At 41.9% G+C, this 20,749-nt stretch overlaps 1 protein-coding gene across 2 annotated transcripts in view; it reads left to right on the plus strand.

The window, feature by feature from the left end:
- sas (stranded at second) overlaps positions 1-20,749 on the plus strand; it is a 404,352-nt gene that overhangs the window by 308,668 nt on the left and 74,935 nt on the right. For both annotated transcript variants that reach the window (XM_067136827.2, XM_067136826.2), the window contains exon 2: positions 6,422-6,952. In XM_067136827.2, coding sequence (XP_066992928.1) covers positions 6,422-6,952 — 531 coding nt within the window. The remainder of the gene's footprint in view (positions 1-6,421; positions 6,953-20,749) is intronic.

A 20,749-nucleotide genomic window follows, 5' to 3' on the forward strand; every position in this document is an offset into this window, starting at 1 on the left:
ATGATGGTATCAAATGTTATCTTTTTTTCTGGTAGGAGTTTCGGTGTATTTTCTCGGATGAGCAGCTGTAAGTCATTTCTAATAATAATAATGCTATTTGCTTTACGTCCCACTAACTACTTTTACGGTCTTCGGAGACGCCGAGGTGCCGGAATTTAGTCCCGCAGGAGTTCTTTTACGTGCCGGTAAATCTACCAACACAAGTCTGTCGTATTTGAGCACCTTCAAATACCACCGGACTGGACCAGGATCGAACCTGCCAAGTTGGGGTTAGAAGGCCAGCGCCTCAACCGTCTGAGCCACTCAGCCCGGCTAAGTCATTTCTGTTGTGTGATTGCTCTCTGAGCAGTTTTCTGTCGAATGTTGCATTGATGGACCGATTTGCTGCTGTCATTCCCAATTGTGCCAACAACATGTCGCACATTGCAAAGCAAAGATCCTCAATGAAGATTAGCGCTTTATTTTATATTTCTTCTGTGAAATCCAAGTCATGATTTAGTGTTCCTTGACGCATTCTGAGCAGAACATCTTCGGGCATGAAGTCTGTATTTCTCCCACAGTTGTACTGGCTGTGACGGGGGACATGTAGATAAAATAATTCACAACAGAGTACGTATTTGAAATGGATTAGAAGTGTCAGATGAATCTTTAATTGACTTATCCCAATACGATGTAGGACACGAACGGTAATCAGAAGCAACCGTAAATAATAGCATTCATTCAGCGTTGTTCGGATGTACAGTGTATATTCTTCCAAAAGCATTTGATGAAAATATTCCAGGTTGTCCAACTACTGCTTTGTCTCTCTCCCTTCTTTCAAAATTCTTTCGTGTTGCGTTCCCAGTGCAATAAGTCGGAATGTCCGCATACATGAAATTTCTTGCAAAATCATCTGTTTGACATAATCGAAAAAAATGCTCTTAATGTTGCGTTCGGTGGATTTGTTGCTCTTTTTTTTTTTTCATCTTCAAGATGGACAGCACGAAGAACGACAGTTGGATCCCTCTCGTTGATTGGAAATCCTAAAATACGTCACACAGCTTCATTGCTGCTGATATATCTTCCGATCGGATATTGAGAGATTTCATCTAAATTAGTTCTTGTTGAAACTCTAAACACGGCCATATCGCTGCCTTTATTAACATAATAGCCGATGTACCTGTGCTTCACTACGGGATTCTCAGAAAGACTGTCTTTGTGGTTTTTGTAACTGAATTCAACATAGGTCATTACAAAAACGTCAATAGGAATGTAGCGATTAAAAGCAATGTTATCATATAAAATACTCGATCAAATGAAAAACCGAACATTTTCTCACTTTTAGCGAACAGTACTACGGTGCCGATCTAACAGTCCAAAGTCCCAGTGCCGGAATGACCAGGCCGCAGATAGCCGCGAACACTCCTCTGTCATTTATGTAAGTGTGCAAACTGCTCATTCCAATCAGTGCCACAGAGTAGGGATTGAATAGCTCGAATGCTATGATGAACCAGTGTGTTACGTACCAGCAGTATCAGAAAATTTATGAACCAGAGGAATGGCATGCTAAAGAAAGAAGTTGTCTAACTCCCCAACTACTTCCCGCCAATATTCAGGCAGGCGGTTATACTCGGTACGACCGGGCGAGTTGGTCGCGCGGTTAGAGGCGCGCAGCTGTAGGCTTGCATCCGGCAAATAGTGGGTTCGAACCCCACTGTCGGCAGTCCTGAACATGGATTTCCATGGTTTCCCATTTTCACACCAGGCAAATGCAGGAGCTTTACCTTAATTAAGGCCACAGTCACTTCCTTCCCACTCCTAGCCCTTTCCTATCCCATCGTCGCCATAAGACCTATCTGTGTCGGTGCGACGTAAAGCAAATTTTAAAAAACTCGGTAAGCAACAGTAATGCCATCTATCGGAGATGAGAGGACACAAAGCACCTCACAACAATGGCCAGTGCAATGTTATTGTTGTTCAATTTTATGAGCTTTCTATATTGTAGGCCTTCACATTTAGTTTTCTTTCGACTGTGTGATATTAGGGCGTCTTATAAAAGTATTTATAGTGTACACTTTAGTTCCTTCCCCGACTTTACGTACCGTTTTTCATTAAATTCTGCTCACCCATTTTCTCGTGACTCGGCGCTGGTATACACTTAAGCAACAAAAATTCAAATTCATGAATATCTCTGTTATCTTAGCCGTTACGGTAAGAATGTTTAAAACATAAATGATTGAAAATTTAATACTATATAACTTAAGTTATGTATTACTTCGTAGTTATCGACAAGACCACTAATAACATAAAAATTTAAGAATCAAATTTTAGGCCTTCCCCTAAACTACCATTTCACTCAGCGTGAATAAAATTATTTATAGCCTAGATTATAGCGACTTATTCCTCGACTTTGCATACCGATTTTCATTAAGATAGGACCAATAATAACACGAATATTTCAAAATTAGATGGTAGGCCTTCCCCTAAATTACCATTTCTCTCAGCGGGAATACAATTATTTATGGCCTAGATTGTAGCGACTTACTCCCAGACTTCGCATACCGATTTTCATTAAATTCCCTTTAGCCGTTTTCTGGTGATGCGTGTACATACAGACAGACAAACAGAAATTAACGGGAAATTAAAAAAGTGCATTTCCTTGTTACTGTTGACACGACCGATACAGAAATACCATCCTTTCAAAATTCTAGGAAATGTACAGACAAACATCTGTTATTTTATATATATATATATAGAGAGAGAGAGAGAGAGAGAAAGAGAGAGAGAGAGAGAGAGAGAGAGAGAGAGAGAGATTTAGACAAATGTATTTTTTGGATTTCACAGAATTGCAATACTCAATGTTGATATGTGCTTTTAAAGTTTTCGATAAAAATGGTGAATATGGAACAATCCAACGATTATCGACTTCAATGTCATTTCCATTGTCTTCTGTACTTCGTCGATTTAGTGGGTAACCATCATTGCCAGTAATTGCGTCTCTCGAGTATACCGTTTAGCGCATTTTCCATCGATCATACACGGTGAATTTGTATTGATTGCTCCATATGGTCTATCATGTTCTCAACTCATTATCAATTGTGAGATCTGGTATTTCTACAGATTGACTTCGTTTGGCATTATCTTCACAGTAAGCAACATTAGAATGCGCATATGTGGCAATCCTCTTTTTTGCCATTCCACAGAGTACATGCAACATTGTGTTTCTCCGAAAACATGTAGCGAATTGTGTAAAAACGCGTGCTGTTATGTCGTGGCGATCAGTAGGTGTTTGTCCTGGAAGTAGTAACTCTTATTTCATCCTATGCTCGATTACATGTAAATGTAATGAAAAGATCAGTACGACCATATTTCCGCACGTACGCTAATAGCGTCCTGCGCATATTCGTACATATGTCGCGGACTACCAATATATGTGGCAGGCAATATGGTGATCTTTCCTGTGTTTCTTATATCACCATCATTACTTACCACGTCTCAGATAGCTTCACTTTTCCACTCGCGCAGCACATTTCCGGGGTTTCTTCTTTAAATTTCATTGCTGTGCAGAGCGGACAAACTTCATCCAAGTGTCCATTTTTCCGATTCGAACGAACTTACATTTGGTATCGTATTGAATATCTGGTTCGTATGGAAAAGAAATTCGGTGATATAAGAGCTCGATCATTCAAATACTGAAACTGCATACGTCTTCGATGTTGATCTATAGTAATTGTTCTTGGTGCTGTTGAGACGATTTTGCAGCTCTTTCTTCTTCTGCTTACTATTATTATTTTATTTTCGACTCAACTCATAAAACGCGCACTATGCCTGGTGAAAACACAGACGACGATCGACTACTTTTAGAGTTTTGCGAGCACAGGACACATTTATTCACGTATATTCACATTTATTCACATTTACAGTAACAGGCAATGAGTTGCCTAATTACATTAACCTCCTCGCACGAAAGGTACCTCATAAAACATGGCAGCGTGTTCCCATCCTCCTATATACAGCAATTCTTACCGGACTATAATGATACAGAGTAAATCGTTGTCTCCTAGCGACAATTTGTCCGTCAAGAACCATCGAATCTTGGTGCGGCTTTGTAATTAAATTAATTCCATAAAATTACTCATTCTAAAAAACTACCCATCCGATTTCGTTCAAACCACTTCGTAAACACGCGCGTATTCAAATGCAACGTTCTATCAAGATTTTAAGTCAATCGACCGACACTAACATACGCAGGCTGAATTTTTATATACTGTATAAAAATGTCCTTGGTATGTGAAGATTCCAGAGCTCACTTACATTGACATAAGCACAACTGGGGGTTTTCCTGAGTAATCTGGGACGGTTATACATGCAGTGATGAACATAATGTAACCTTCACCTGACTTCCCTTGAGTTAATATACACTGACTGAGCAAAAGTCATGACATAGCGGAGCACTGATGTGCAGGTGTGTTGTCTGCGCACCACACGCCTCCTGCGCCAGCGGCAGTTGTATAGAAGACTTTGTGAGCAGTGGCTGTGCATGTGACAGGTGTTTCATGGAACGTCGTCGTGAGTTGACACCGTTCGAACGGGTATGGTGGGCGGTGCCCGACGGATGGGAAGTGCGATTTCGGAAGCGCTGCGGGAATTCAGCTTCACACGATCAACCGTGTCCAGGGTGTATAGTGAATGGTTGAATGCGGGTGTTACCGTCCACAACAGACGAACGACCAGCCGTCCAGCCACCCTCGATGACCGTGACCGGCGACATCTGAGACGGATTGTCAGTAGTGACAGACGGGCAAGCGTGCAACAAATCACGGCTCAATTCAACACAGGCCGTCTCCCAGTGGACAATCCGTAGGAACATGGGTTCTATGGGGTATGGGAGCCGGCGCCGCACACGGATGCCACTGTTAAACCAATGTCATCGGGCACAACGACGCGCATTTGTCTTCAGCCAGCAGGGATGGACACTGGAACAATGGCGTAACGTGATATGGTCGGACGAATCAAGATTTCAACTGCACCATGCCGATGGGAAGCACCGTGTATGGCGCAGACCACATGAAGCGATGGACCCCGCCTGCCTCGAAGGTGTGGTCCAGGGCGGTGGTGTCTCTGTTATGGTGCATTTTCCTAGTATGGAATGGGCCGCCTAGTTGTTCTGGAAGAGACTTTGAATGGTACGCGGTATGTTGAGCTCCTCGGAGACGATCTCCACCCATTTTTGGCCTTCCAGCGCCCAGACGGTTCTGCGGTGTATCAAGACGATAACGCGCCGCCACATCGCTCCTACGTCACCCGGGAATGGATCCAGGAACATGCAGCGGAGGTCCAACGACTGCCATGGCCACCCAGGATCCCCGATATGAACCCTATTGAGCATGTCTGGGATGTCCTGGAACGCAGGCTCCGTGCCATGGATCCTGCACCCACGAACAGACCAGCATTGGCGGCCGCTCTGCAAACGATTTGGTGTCAGCTGCGTCCAGAGGTCCACCAGGGACTTGTCGACTCACTTCCGCGGCGTCTCACTGCAGTTCGCAGGGCCAGAGGAGGCCCCACACGCTATTAGGCGACTATCCCCTGACATTTGCTAAGTCAGTGTACATATGACCAGAAACCGCCTGAATTATTGAACACATCAAGGATTGTAGAAAACATAGCCTAACCTATAATAAATAAGGTATATACAGCATGATTAAACCGAAGAAGAAATAGCCTATAATACACGAAAAATTATTTTTAGTTACACACATAACATAACTTGCGTCATCTCTGGTGACACATTTGGTGTTTACCCGACAATTCATTAAAACTCAGCCATAGTGGCCCAAGAGAGATTCGGTTTACTCTGCCATCTAGTAGGCCTAGAGCAGGGCCTCTCAGGGTGCATGCACCAGTGCATTGCGCGGTGCACGGTGCAAAAGACGATTTCGCTTGGTTGACAAGAGTGCAGACCCCCACTCCTCGATTTGGAGCAATAGCGCTGTCTCTCTCTTTCCCCACGCCTGCCTTCGCTCTCTCCGCCTGTCTCCCTCTTCCTCACTTGCTCCGTAGCGCTCCAAATCCGAGCCGAGTTGAGCCGTGCTTAGCCGAGTCGCCTCGAGACGACGCGGTGGTACGACTCGAGCCGAGTGGGACCGATGCACTGTGCACAGGACCTCTGCGCCTCAGTTTGCACGCGTGAGATTTTGGGCGTTTAAGAGACCCTGGCCTAGAGTAAAACGGAACGTTGAAATTGACGAGCAGGTAGCCAGATGGCGTCAAATTAAAATGCTTGCACACGGTAGCTGAGGCCATAAGATTATTATTATTATTATTATTATTATATTATTATTATTATTATTATTATTATTATTATTATTATTGAAGTGTTAATTGTTTTGGAAGTACTGTATCCCCATGATTAACGCCATGCCGTTCTCTGATGTTGCAGTCAATGGAACCAGCCCGGACAGCAGTACGTCCTCATCGATGCAAACCACACCGATGACGAACTCGACCATGGACATGGCGACCATGTCCATGATGGAAACCACACCAGGAAGCATGACGGAGTCACCTAGGAACTCTTCGGGTCGGGCTATCAACTTCAACATGGCCGAGGACGGTGCGGAGAACAACTCGAGCGAGCCTGAGAAGGGTTCACTTCAAGACTTGAGCCTTGATGACATTGACATGTCATCACTGATGACCACACTGCCAGTAACGTCAGAGGCCAGCATCTCGGACACGAACATGACTAAGGACATGTGTACTGAGGGAAGTGCGATGTACAAGGTGGGCGACATGTTCAACAGGAGCTGTGAGGAAGTTTGTAAATGTGCGGAAGGAGCTAAAGTGGAGTGCAGCCCGCGATGTGTGCAGCCTACCTTCAGAAGAGGAGCTCGTCAGCTAGATCCCATGTGCTACGAGCAGCCTGCTGAAGATCCATGTTGTGCAGTGCTGGTCTGTGCCCATGACACAGGTGAGTACTGTCCAAAACTTCTACCCACTTGAAAAGAGACATCCACTCCTTATCAACCTAGAAGTATCCGGCTCCATGGCTAAATGGTTAGTATGCTCGTCTTTGATCCAGGGGGTTCCAGGTTCGATTCCCACCGGTTTGGGAATTTTAACCTTAATGGATTTATTCCTCTGGCTCGTGGACTGGGTGTATGTGCCGTCTTCAGCATTAGCATTGTCCGACTCGTTGGCTGAATGGTCAGCGTACTGGCCTTCGGTTCGGAGGGTCCCGGGTTCGATTCCCGGCCGGGTCGGGGATTGTAATGTTAATTCCAGTGGCTCGGGTGTTTGTGCTTTACCCAACATCCCTGCAACTCACACACCACACATAACACTATCCTCCATCATAATAATACGCAGTTACCTTCACACTGCAGATGCCGCCCACCCTCATCGGAGGGTCTGCCTTACAAGGGCTGCACTCGGCTAGAAATAGCAACACGAAATTAATTTGCATTAGCATTCATCATAAATAGAGCCTCCGTGGTTCAGGCGGCAGCGCGCCGGCCTTTCACCGCTGTATACCGTGGTTCAAATTCGGTCACTCCATGTGAGATTTGTGCTGGACAAAGCGGAGGCAAGACAGTTTTTTCTCCGGGTACTCTGGATTTTCCTGTCTTCTTTCATTCCAGCAACACTCTCCATGAACATTTCATTTCATCTGTCAGTCATTTATCACTGCCCCAGGGGAGTGCGACAGGCCTCGGCAGCCGGCACATTTCCTATCCTCGCCGATAGATGGCGCTTCATTCATTCCATTCCTGACCCGGTCGAATGACTGGAAACAGGCTGTGGATTTTCATTAATCATAGGTAGGGCCATATCCTCACAGACACGCAAGTCGCCTATTGTTGTCATTTCGAAATGCCTGCACCAGGGCTCTCCGAGGAACACGCCATCAAAAAAAGTTTTTAAAAAAAAGGAAATTATTTCCAAATCCCGGGATTTGCCAATCTTACCTGCAATTAATTAGACTACAAAACATAAACATACCGAGCTCGATAGCTGCAGTCGCTTAAGTGCGGCTAGTATCCAGTATTCGGGAGATAGTAGGTTCGAATCCCACTGTCGGCAGCCGTGAAGATGGTTTTCTGTGGTTTCCCATTTTCACACCAGGCAAATGCTGGGGCTGTACCTTAATCAAGGCCACGGCCGCTTCCTTCCCACTCCTAGCCCTTCCCTGTCCCATCGTCGCCATAAGACCTATCTGTGTCGGTGCGACGTAAAACAACTATCAAAAAAAAAAAACATAAACATTATAGCAATAACGATTATATTAACAGATGAAAGGCCCCAGATTGTAGTTGATATCCAGTCATTCTAGGGGTTACCGATGTTCGATAGTGGGAAAGATATGTTTGCTTTAAATTAATTCCAATATAATTTCTACAACGAATTTTAAACGTAATGGTGAGCGTTAAACGTACCCTGTTCAAACAACAGCTGAAGAAGTGTTTTCATATTGAATTTGAACATGCAAGTAAGTGACATACTGTATAAAGGAAATTTCAAAATTATTCTGGACAGTTATAGACTTGAAGTGTGTTTTGTCGTGAACTCCCGTAAACATATGCAACTGGGCCGCTCGATAGTTGAATGTGTCTTAGCACCAAGCACGGAAATGACATTATCAAACTGACCAGCCGATGCGTTATTCTATTTTTGAAACACAAAGGGGAGACATGATGAAGGAATTGCAAAAGATTACAGTTGAAGGAGAATGAAACCCTGGAAAAGCAGTATACTTCATTTTAAGGGTATGAGATCTCGTGAACTTTATAACGGAGTAGACAGACAGAATGTCAGATTTTTAATGTAATATTAGTTATCCACAGCATTAGGTTCAGTCTTAGCTCTCATAAGAAAAAGGCACCTAAGTAAACTCTTTTTTATTACTATCAGTCCAGTCAACCTTTAGCATATCCATCTTCCTCTTTCCCCTCCTCCTCATCTTTCCACAAATACTTCACGCTTGTCCAGATAAAGGTAATGATGATGCTTATAATTGTTGTTTTAAGGGGGCCAAATATCAACGTAATCGGTCCCTTAGCCAGATAGAACTTGTTAATTAGTTACAAGGACGATGGCTTCATCGTTTTATGTGTTTGTGTGGTAGCAACGCATGTGATTTAACAACAGTTGCATCAGTACTTAGCTAGGGAAGTCTTAAAAAGAGAACAACAATCAGTGCAAAATGCCATCAGTTGCATACAAAGGCGACAACCACCGGACCGCCCAACATTCAAATTCCGAACAGTTACAGCGTACGAAGTGACGAAGCAGATACTCCCGGTTAAGTCTCGAGCTGTGAGAGCTGATGACATTCCTGTCTCCTACATCACCAAAATCATTCATATAATTTTGCCCATAATAACAAGTGTATTTAACGCCTGTCTCACCACTGGTCACTTTCCAGCTACATGGAAAGATGATCTTATCATTCCCATTCCAAAGAAGTCTCCTGCAAAAGCCATATAAGATTTTCACCCTGTGTTCATACTTTCAGCTCTCCCTAAAGCCCTGAAAAATCTAACACATCGACAACTGGTATAATATTTGGAAAAGTATTCACTTTTTTATCACCTTCAGTCAGGTTTTAGGAAAGAACACAGCACTGCGACAGGCCTAGTTAGAATTGCGGATGATATCATAAAAGCCATTGACGACAGGAAATTGACACTTCCAACTCCCCTAGACTTCAGCAGCGCATTTAACACTGTTAATATTGACATCTCATTAGCTAAGTTGCAAGGAGTTGATCTTAATTCCACTACAATGCGACCGTTCTCCTCTTACCTCACAGACTTCAGCGTGTAGTATTAGACGATAAAATACCGGAGTGGAAGAGTGAAATCACAGACGTCCAGCAGGATTATGTACTTGGACCTCTGTTATTTATTCATTATGTTAATGGTATGGTTAATAATTTATATACCCACAACTTCTCTGCAGGTGACCTACAAATCTATAGCCACTTAAAAATTCAGGATATTGATACCGCAATTCAGCAAATGAAATCGACTCCCATGACAGTGAATCTTTTCTCTTAAATACCGGTAATCCAGTTTTGGTTTTATGTAATATCTGAAGCCATCTCTTTTCTTTCGCCTCAGTTATAAGATAATCCAGTTAAGACACAGACAATAATTATAGGACAGACAATAACTATACTAAAAGAAAGACCTTCGCGCCTACTCATAATCAAGGGAGTGGTAATAAAAGTATATAAGTCTGTGACAAGCCTTGAGGTCATTTTACATGAAACCGTAGACTGGAATAAACAAATAACTGATACTTGTAGGAAAGTATATGCTTCGCTTCACCCTCTTAGAATTTACCAGTCGTGTCTTCCACACACACTATGAAAATAAGATTAATTCAGACTTACGTGTTGCCCATTGTGTGTTACCCGTACTCAACTGTTGCGATGTTGTGTTAGTTGACGGAAACGAGGAACAAACACATGAACTGCAGAAAGCAATGAACGCTTGCATCGGTTTTATTTTTTACATTATAGTATATCACTCATGTCACCTAACCATTATTATGAGACTCTCGGCTGGTTAAAGATTAAGCAGACGGTGTACAGCATGTGACAATAAAGTTCGCTGAATAGTCCTGTACTATTAACATAGCTGAACAATGCACGACAGTGACCTTACTGTCCTTCGAAATAGTCCCCTCCTGTAACTATGCACTGCTGAGATCGGCGATGCATGTCCCGGAAACTTTGCAAGAAGGCTTCCTTTGGGATGGTGTTCAAAAGCCTCGTCACGCTTCGTTGGATGTCAGGAATATCGTCAAATCTCTTTCCTTTCAAAGCGAGTTTGACGCGTGACTTTTCGGCTCTGACCTTTTTGCGACCAGGGGATCTCGGAGAACGCCATTCCATGCTTTGCCGTTTCGTTTCAGGGTCGTACCTGAGACACAAGGCTTCATCCTCAGTGACAATACAGTTCAAGAAATTTGGTGTCGCGCCCGCCATTTCGAAAAAATCCTGTGAAGCTTCTAAACGTGCCTGCTTCTGATCGTCAGTCGAGTGATGTGGCACAAGATGAGAACACGTTTACCTCTTCCCTAACTTCCGGGTAACGGTTTGTCGCACGGATTCACGGTTAATCTGCAGTTCATCAGCTATCATGCGCACAGTTAACCGCCAGTCGTTCGTGATTAATGTCCTCCCCTTCTCAATGTTTTCGCCACTGACGGCGGTCGCCGGTCTTTCGCTACGGGGGTTGTCAGAAACACTTTCCCGGCCTCCTCGGAAACGGGTGAACCAGTCGTACACACACTTCGAGCACAGTGGTTGATCTTCATAAACACGTACCAGCATCGCATGGTTTCTTTCGGTGTCTTGCCAAGCTTGAAACAAAACTGTACATTGATCTTTTGGTCGTTCATGTTCCGGTTCGCAGTTCGGAACCAACGCACTAAACACGCACTGTGTCAAATAGGTCTTACACGGCACACACACACACACGGTGCTCAACTGAACAACGTTGAGAGCAGGTAGTCAAAACCTGCTGCTACGCAGGTGTAGCGTTGTGTGTCGCCAGTGTTGCCGGATCGACAGTTCTGACTTCATTCACTGAACTTTGTTGTCACAGGTTGTATTTACGCATTTCTACACTCATTTTCAAACTTTTAAATGAAGCAACCTCGCAGTAACTTACCTCAGACCTTAGCTACTCTCCTCCACTCATCAGCATTACACTCGATCCAACTCCTCTCTTAATATAGGCCTGCCCATAAATCGTGTATAATCGCTCATTCCAAGTGTCAGGTGCCAGGCTGCGGAATTCTCTCCCGTTGAGAATTAGGAACTGCATGACATTAGCCTCCTTTGAAAGATCTTACCGGCCGGGATTTCCTCCTTACTGCATAGCCAAGTTTTTTATTTATTCATAAGTTAGTTTTGGCAGACTGGAGAACCTAACAGTTACAAATTAACTGGGTCAAAACTGAAAAGAAATTCCGATGAGTATTGCAGCCAGTTGGATAAACTACACAATAGGATTTAAAAGAAGAGGCCAAGACTAGCAACCAGAAAGAATGTTAAATTCTTCCACAGCACGTACGTAGTACAGTCATTAAGTTCTGAGACTGACCACATGATGGCGCCGTGGTGCACTATAGCGCATATATGGTGCCGTGATACGAGGACGCATTGAGTCGCAGTGTTGTGTTTAGGTGGCACCGACGTTTTGTGCAAGGACGGGACAGTATGGGAAATTATGTGCGAACTGATCGACCACAAACAGTTCGAACAGAACGCAAGATCCAAGAAGTTGCAACGTTGGTACGTGCTAACCGCTCCCAATCGGTAGACGATCTCGCAGCAGCAATAGGGGCCAGCCATGGTACTTGCCACAAAATTCTGACGGACGACCTCAACATGTCTCGTGTTACCCATCACAGTGTGCCACGAATCCTGTCGCAAGACCAACATGATGATCGTATAACGATTTGTGGTGACCTCATCAGTAGTGCTGACGATGATCCGACGTTTCTCAACCGGATAATAACCGGAGACGAAACATGGTGTTTCCTTTCATCGGTGCTTCCAGCAGCTATACCAACGTTGGCAAACGTGCCTAACGGCCAACGGCGACTATCTTGAGAGTGGATGTGGTTCTGTGTAGGTGTATGCCGTGTATTGCGGCATCGTGTGCAACATATAGAGCCGTGTGGATGCCTATTCTCCAGGAGTCAAGTCTCAGAACTTACGTTACGTTATCACGTTTTCATTCCCCACCCTGAAGGGGGTGGGGCGGGCCCCTTAGAGAGTGACGCTCTCGCTCGGGCCGGGAGATGCGAAGAGAGCAGTGCGATGTGGCTGAATGAAGAGGGTGGGTAAAGCGATGTGAATATTTATTAGGAAGAGAAGATGGGTTCTCTTGGTTATGAAGATGGGAAGAAATGGACGTTTATACGGGAGTGCTTAAAGGGAAGTTGCGGGGAAAGGTGAAGTGGTAAAGTGTGGAGGCGATTTGATACAGTATAGTTGTGAGTTGTCGGAGATGTTCGAGGGTTGGCGGCGATGGGAAGGAAATATTAAATGGGGGAGATGGTGGACGGACGTTGTGGGGTGGTTGAAAAGGAGGATGGTCAAGCCGGGTGCGGCGACGTGGTGTGGTGAGGGGATGTCTTGATTGTGGAGGGGAACGAGAGGGTTCGACGTTATGGAGACAACCGTAGATGGGGGCACCGGTGGCGATGAGATGGTCGACGGCTGTTGCGGTGGGTAGCTGTAGGCGCACTAAGTATGTTGGGCCCGTGGAGTTGAAGATCCGAAACGCCCTCCGGACTGGTATGGCGTGAAGGCGTAGATGGCGTTGGACTTCTATTACGGAGATGAGTGGGTCGACGCCGCGAACGACGCAACTGAAGACTGTGTTGGTATCTGATGTTGATGGCGGTGACGCTGGTTGACGGGCGGCCAATGCTGATGCGGCTGGAGTTGACGGTGTCGTAGATGGTGGCTGTGCAGACGAAGAAACAGGTGGTGAACTGCGGCGCAGAAAGCGAGGAGGTAGTACACTGATCTGAGGAAAAGTTTGTGGCACAGAGAAAGATTAGGACATAAGTGGTGTAGGATGGGAAAACGTGATAGTCGTCAGAGGGTGGGAGAAAAAGGTGAGGGCGGAAGTCGTTGTGGTGGTAGTGGTGGTGGTCGTCATTGTTGAGCGTAATAGGGAGGCTGACATCCAACTAGGAGTCGGCCGTTATGCTGATTCAGGTCGGCGGGAGCTGTTATTATAGATGTGAAGAAGCCACCCGGCCGATCAAAAGACACTGGAGGTGCTGCTACGAAGATACGTCCACGTACAGCGAGGTTTTGAGAGTTGCGCAGGTCTGTCCTCAGAACTTAATGAGTACTACGTATTTGCCTAAACACGAGTTACTCCGGGTTGGATTTGTTAAACACATTAATCACATTTAATTAATGCATAATGCTACGTCTGTCCTTCATTAGTTCTGGATACTTTGAATAAAATATTAGTTCAGGAAAATTTTGTCCATATAACTTATATGACTTCTTCCCCTTCAAGCCAGAGAAGTTCTTTAGCGATATAATCTTTACATCGCTGGAAAGACAACTTAAGACAAGGACACTCCTACGTGTAACTTTCCGAACAACCCAAAATTAGTTAAACTACCGTAATTCAAATGCGAATATTTTAATAGCGAATTTCATGAACTCTTTCTTATGAAAATGGAAGTTTATATTGAAGTAAATCTGGTTAGTATTAATGTCCGTTCACCAAGTAGTGGGTTTTATTTCAAAATCCTGAATTGGGAGCGTGGTTAGTGCAGTCGTTCGCTGGGTGGTTTTTTACCCGTATGATCAAGGTTCGAATCCCCGTGGATCTGAGCTTAGAATTTACACTTGAAAACCTGCTTGATGTTAGGAAGGACATCTAGCCTAAAATACAAACCTCAATCCATAATTTAGGCAGAATGACTCCAGAGACTTCAGAAATACCTGCATAAGCTAAAGATATATTTTCTGATTTACTTAGGACATTTTCCACAATTCAATAAGAACAAGTTTATGACGAGTGAGGCTTAAATTGTTTTGATTTTCATGGCCAACATAGTAGGATTTCTGAACTTGTACGGTAGGTCATGTTCCTGTAGTGTCTGAAGCTCCTGGCATTTCAATGGAAAATCTGTTTGATATTTTGAAAGGTCATCTGGTATAGCCTATAATTGAAACTGAAATTGGAAACAGTTGATCCTTGAAGATACCAAATGTAGTTTTCAGTAGAATATCAGGAGCTTTAAATTCTCAAAGATTTTGAACATATTTTTCATTGGAATGTTGGGAGTTTCAAACTCTTTAAAATGTTTAACATCATTTTTCAGTAGGACTTCGAGAGATTCAAACCTCAAACTCTTCAAACACTTGAAAAAACGACAAACATAGTTTTGATGTATAATATCGTACCGTACGTCTATAGTTTCTGAACCGTACTAGGGCCCGCAAGCATTACGAAAACATGACAGTTTTAAAAAGAAAATAGTTTCTAGAAGACGCATGCGACAACAGTGTTCAGTGAGGATGAGGAAGGACCAGCATACCCAGCAACAAGAGTCCAACCTCAGAATGATGTCATCAGGCAATGTAACTGCGCCGCCATCTTGAGGTACTACTAAAATCGCCCCGAATGTAGTTCTGGACTCCAGAGCGGTAGCACATCGTGTGAGGTGTAATTTGACTCTTCTCGGCGAGACAAGTGTGCAGTGAAGAAGATTCAAATAAAGAAAAATAAAAATGAAGAAATGCGAACAAATTATTTCCTTCGTAAAATGTTGCGACATATAGACAATGAATGGCTTCAAAACTATCAAGAATAGGTCGGTTTATCAGAATTCCAAATTGTCCAAAATCTCCAACATGGAGCGTCAAAGGGCTTATCGGGAGCGTCTCTAAATTTGCGGCAGCCGACCGGTGTAAGGCGAGTTGCGCGTTAGTGGAGCTCAGCCGAGAACCTCCACAGCCTGTTTCCAGTCATTCCACAAGGTCAGGAATGAAAAGAACGAAACCCCCATCTAGCGGCGAGGATGGGAATTGTGCTGGCTACCGAAGCTGTCGCACTCCTCTGGGGCAATGATTAATGAATGTCAGATGAAATGAAATGATATCTGAGAGTGTTGCTGGAATGAAATACCATAGGAAAAACCGGAGAGAAACCTGTCTCGCCTCCGCTTTGTCCAGCACAAATCTGACATGGAGTGACCGGGATTTGAAACACAGAACCAGCGGTAAGAGTCCGGCGCACTGCCGCCTGAATTCTCTACTGCCCTATTGATGGAAAATTATTTGTAACTCATGGATGTGAACACTGATCACCCTGGAGGCGACGATGTGGCTCCAGTGCGCCCATTGAAGCTCCCACTACTCTTCTTGATAATATATAAATTCTGCCCATAATATTGACCTCTGTCTCTAATGATATGTGTATTACTTCTCATATCATATAGGTACCCATTCGACATACACTGACTTCGTCTTCAAGATATGTAAATTTGTTTAGAAATAAGAATTAAGGAAATAAATATTAATAGTAAAAATTCAAACCCATACTGACTAGATGTTTTATTTCGACCACAGGCCTACCTATCACATGGCACATCAAACCTTTCATCCATGACCCCAATGCAACATCATTCAAATACTTTCAACAATGAAATGTCAGGAGTTTCAAACCCTTGAAAGTCTTGAACATAGTTTTCATCAAAATGTCATGAGCTTCAAGCACCTAATTCTTCAAACTCCTGTAAAAGATGATCATAGCTTTTCAGTGAAATATCAGGAGTCTGAAGTCCCTGATCTCTCAATTGTTCAAAAAAAATGGTTGGCAGTTATTATTCTTATACTTATTCCTTTTCAGTAAGTAATTTTACACAGCTACAAGGTACAAGTGGTATAAAAGATTATACCTTCTCCTATAATAGTAGCTAAAATACACAGCACAGAGGCACACTCAGAATTTCTTTTTTGGGAGAGACTTAAAGAACTACCATATCTACATGTAAAACTACTTCAGCTCAGAGCAATATGTGTATGTACTTTCGTATGATTATTTTTGGTAGGAATAATATCATACGTTATGTATTATGAAAGTTTCCTTCATGAAATAAATGACACCAACTTACAGACAAAATATGAATCCACTAAATTTAAAAAATATTGACCAAAACTAAATCTCATTTTGTGATTAATCTATAATTCATTGATTAAGCCTTACAGGAAGTCACTCTCACATGCAAAATTTTAAAGTAAAATATATTCTTGGAAACTTTTCTTGAAGAAATAAAATTTTGTCTTCTGCATCTACTTGAAAATCCCTGATGATGTTGAGATTTGCCAGTCCGTTTAATCTTCTTTGGTAGTGTATTCCTGAGGTACAGTAAGTCTTGATCTGACACAAGGTAGAGAATATCTATGCACTAGCCTAGCAGAGACAGGTAAAGAAAAAAATATATATCCTCTTTAATCCAATACTTCAGAATTTAAGGTTACAACATTCTCTTTGTAGAAGTCTGCTACTTGAATTAACTCCACCACATCACCTTCTGCAGCAGTTTTTGATGAAAGAAAAAGACATCTGAATGACTAAAATTCCTTCATGTTTCAGAAATTCTCCAGTATACGATTTACTAAATTATCAAGACAAGTACTCTAATGAGTTCACTGATTCTCTGGTATCCATATGAAGATGTATTTATTACAACCTTTATTTACAACAACTTTCATGTGATTACACTTATATTAACGCCTAGTTACTTACAGTGATCTGTATGAGGTACTTTCATCTATCAACACAGTAATTAAAACTGAGAGGACATTTCCTCTTCCTGAAATTGAACCTACAACTTAACTTTTCACCCCATTTAACATCATATTACTGGTATCTACTGTCCATCTCACAACATTGTCGAGGTCATTTTGCAGTTGCTTAAAACACCATAACTTATTAAATGAATTATGATATACTTCATCATCCACAAAAAGCCTCATTTGTGATTCCAGTTCTTTACTCATATCGCATATATATATATATATATATATATATATATATATATATAGGGAAACATAAAGGTCCAATAATATTGCCTTTGTAGGACCTTCCACCTTATCATTGCAGGATCAGTAATGCTTCACCTACTCTCAATTTTTTGATATCTGTTTTATAGGAGTTTAGCCAACCATCAATCAATCTCTTGTCTATTCCAAATAGCCCCTATCACAACCCTTGGCTAGGTCAATAGTAATACAGTGCATTTGACCTCCTGAATCTAAAATATCTGCTATATCTTGCTGGAATCCTACAAGTTGAACACACTGGAATAACCTTTCCTTAACCCAAACTGCCTTCTGTCAAACCAGTTAGTAATTTCATGTTGTTCAAATTACTCCAGAGCTTTTTCTCATCCAGTGAAGCCTATTTTGACCAAACTACCTGTTTCTGGGAATACAGCATTTCTACTTCACCAGGATCAAAATACACACAAATTTTACAATATACATAGTCTTCAAGTTTTTAATAACTCAGCCACCTGAACCTCCCTAACCAACAATGCATAAACATTCTACTTTGTTGTAACCGCTATTTCGAGCGTACATAAATAAAAATAATAATAGAAATAGTAAATAACATAATAATAATAATAATAATAATAATAATAATAATAATAATAATAATAATAAGGTAATACCAGTAGTAAATAATAATATAGAAATAATAATGATATAATAATAATTGTAGTAAATAAGATAATACTTAATAATATGAATAAGGAGGTAGAAATATGACGCAGTGGCGGAGAATTCATGTAAACCAAATACAGGGAACACTTACAGGCCTAAAAATGACAACTAAGACAGGATGTGGAAGCTGCGGGAAGCCCTTATCGAGGTACATGGAACGTATGACGTTATGGGGGAGAAAAGACTTACAAGAAACACCCTCTGGCTCAACTATATTAAAAATGACAAGAAAGTTTTACAAAATACAGTTCCACGACACGGAAACAAGACATACTTAAGTAACTTAACATAAAAGTTGATTTAACAATGAAGGTGATGCTACATTAAAGGTATAGTTTAAAGCGAAAGTATTTAATGGATGAAAGAATTGAAAGTACGGCAATTGGAACCTAGGGTAAACTCGGACTCATCAAATAAACTTTTAAGATGACATTAAGCGAAGAAATAATGAAACACAAAAGGATTAGACTAAATGAAACGAAACCAGAAAACATAGAGAATAACATTGCAAAAACACTGAAATAATACTTACTTCGGAAAGGCAGGAGTTCCCGAGGGTAGTAGCCCTCGAGCGCGAACGCTCGCTTGGGCGGTCGGATGGAAATTGACGCCGAGCTCACGCATCATTTTTCGAAGCCGGCCACAAGGCCGGAAATGGCCCGATTACAATCAACCAATAAGATCAAACTTACCCTAGATTCCTGGACCATTTTGCCAATAGGAAATCTTGTGACCATATATGGTAATTTTAACATCGTTAGCAATTGCACAAGTTCTGGAACATTACGATTACAACACCAAAATTTCATCATAGGAAACCACACGTGTGGTACAGGTACAGGATGCTCCAAAATAAATCACCTTTCAAATTTTACATCAGATTACATAAAAACTACATTTTAAAAAAAATCACTTCAAAACACCTTTGCATGTTGAAATGTTCATACAGTTCAATATTTCTTGCGGTTACATAAAATTCCAGTAGAGTCCAGAGTTGCAAAAAAATTAAATCCTTCAGACAAATAAAAAAATTAAAATTTACATTTCCAAACACACTGTAGTTTCAGTTCTCCGTCCCACCAACCGGTGACATTTGTAATCCACATTGTTTTTTGGAAGAAAAATTGAAAGTATTTGATGGCACCCAAGCATTATTCAACACATTAAATTCCTCATAGTCCTTCATGAGTTTATTAGTCAAACTAATGTCATTCGTTGCATTAGTAGACGACTTTCACCTGGTTGTAACTGTTACTGCAGGCAATACTGATAAAGTGCTGTTAGATCCTGTTTCTGAAAATCAAAGTCAAATTAAGTTCTCTTTCTGTTTAGTTTATTCATAGTTAATTATTGAATGTATATACCCTCTATCATAATGAAACAAATACCCAAATAATAATAAATAGAAGCTTACTACAACTATGGCCCCCTTGCTCTGCTAGTTATATGTTTGTTAGAGGCACTCTGTTAACATATACAAGACTGCCAACTCTTAAAGAAGTCATTATAAAAATCACTTAAATAAATGTTAGTGAATAAAACTTCTAAATAATCCCTTCTTCTTTATTGGAAATGCATTATAAATATTTGACACAATGGAAGCTAAGATTAGCAGTTTTTAACATTACTGGAGCAGAAGGTTTTAGGGTATATTGAAATTCATAAGGGGCCTAATAAAGTAGGATTTATTGATCTTCCTGAACCATTTGGCAATGCAGTTTATTTCAGCTCTTTTGAAGGGATTTATCCTATGTTATTAAATTATGATAAAGGGAGTGTTTCTCCTCTAGGGCAAAACTTAGGGAGGTGACTGGGATGATGATCAGGAGGGTAGTAAGCCAAGAAGTGTGATCCAGTATATTACTAGTGGTAGTGAATTACAGTTTATGTCCATCTTCATAGTGTAACTGTTAGTGCTATTTGTTGCCTCATCGGGGATGAGAATATGAATTTACTTTATTACAGTTCTGGACGTCAAAGGTAAACTATCGTAAATTCAAAAACGACAATTTTGAGCTGACTTATTTTGATCTCTTCTTATGGGTACACTATTGTGTGTTTCACAGGAATGAAAATAAGCTATGTGATACTATCGTATATGCAAGGAGAACCCAGCGAAAAACAATGATAAGTGATCGTACAACAGTTCAAACCTTACGCTGCCCGCCGCCCTCCTTATCGTACTGGTTCTTGCGATAGTGTACCATGGTCAGGACTGTTGATTCAATCTGCCTTAAAGGTAGCAAAATATGTGCCTTGCAGCTTCATTCTGTTTTCCTGTAAAGTTAGTGGAATGTTACTTACGATAGTTTACCTCTGACGTTCAGAATTTATCTAAGTTGGAGGAGAATACTCATTGTGTTGTGCTGCCTCTAGCAAGTGTTGTGAACTTTCATGCATGCCAATGGAGGTCACTTCGAGTCATTGCTGTTAACACTGTTTCTCTCCCAGCACAGCATAGGTCCGGTTACACAAGGCGCA

Source organism: Anabrus simplex, chromosome 1, assembly GCF_040414725.1.
Source record: "Anabrus simplex isolate iqAnaSimp1 chromosome 1, ASM4041472v1, whole genome shotgun sequence".
Taxonomy (NCBI): domain Eukaryota; kingdom Metazoa; phylum Arthropoda; class Insecta; order Orthoptera; family Tettigoniidae; genus Anabrus; species Anabrus simplex.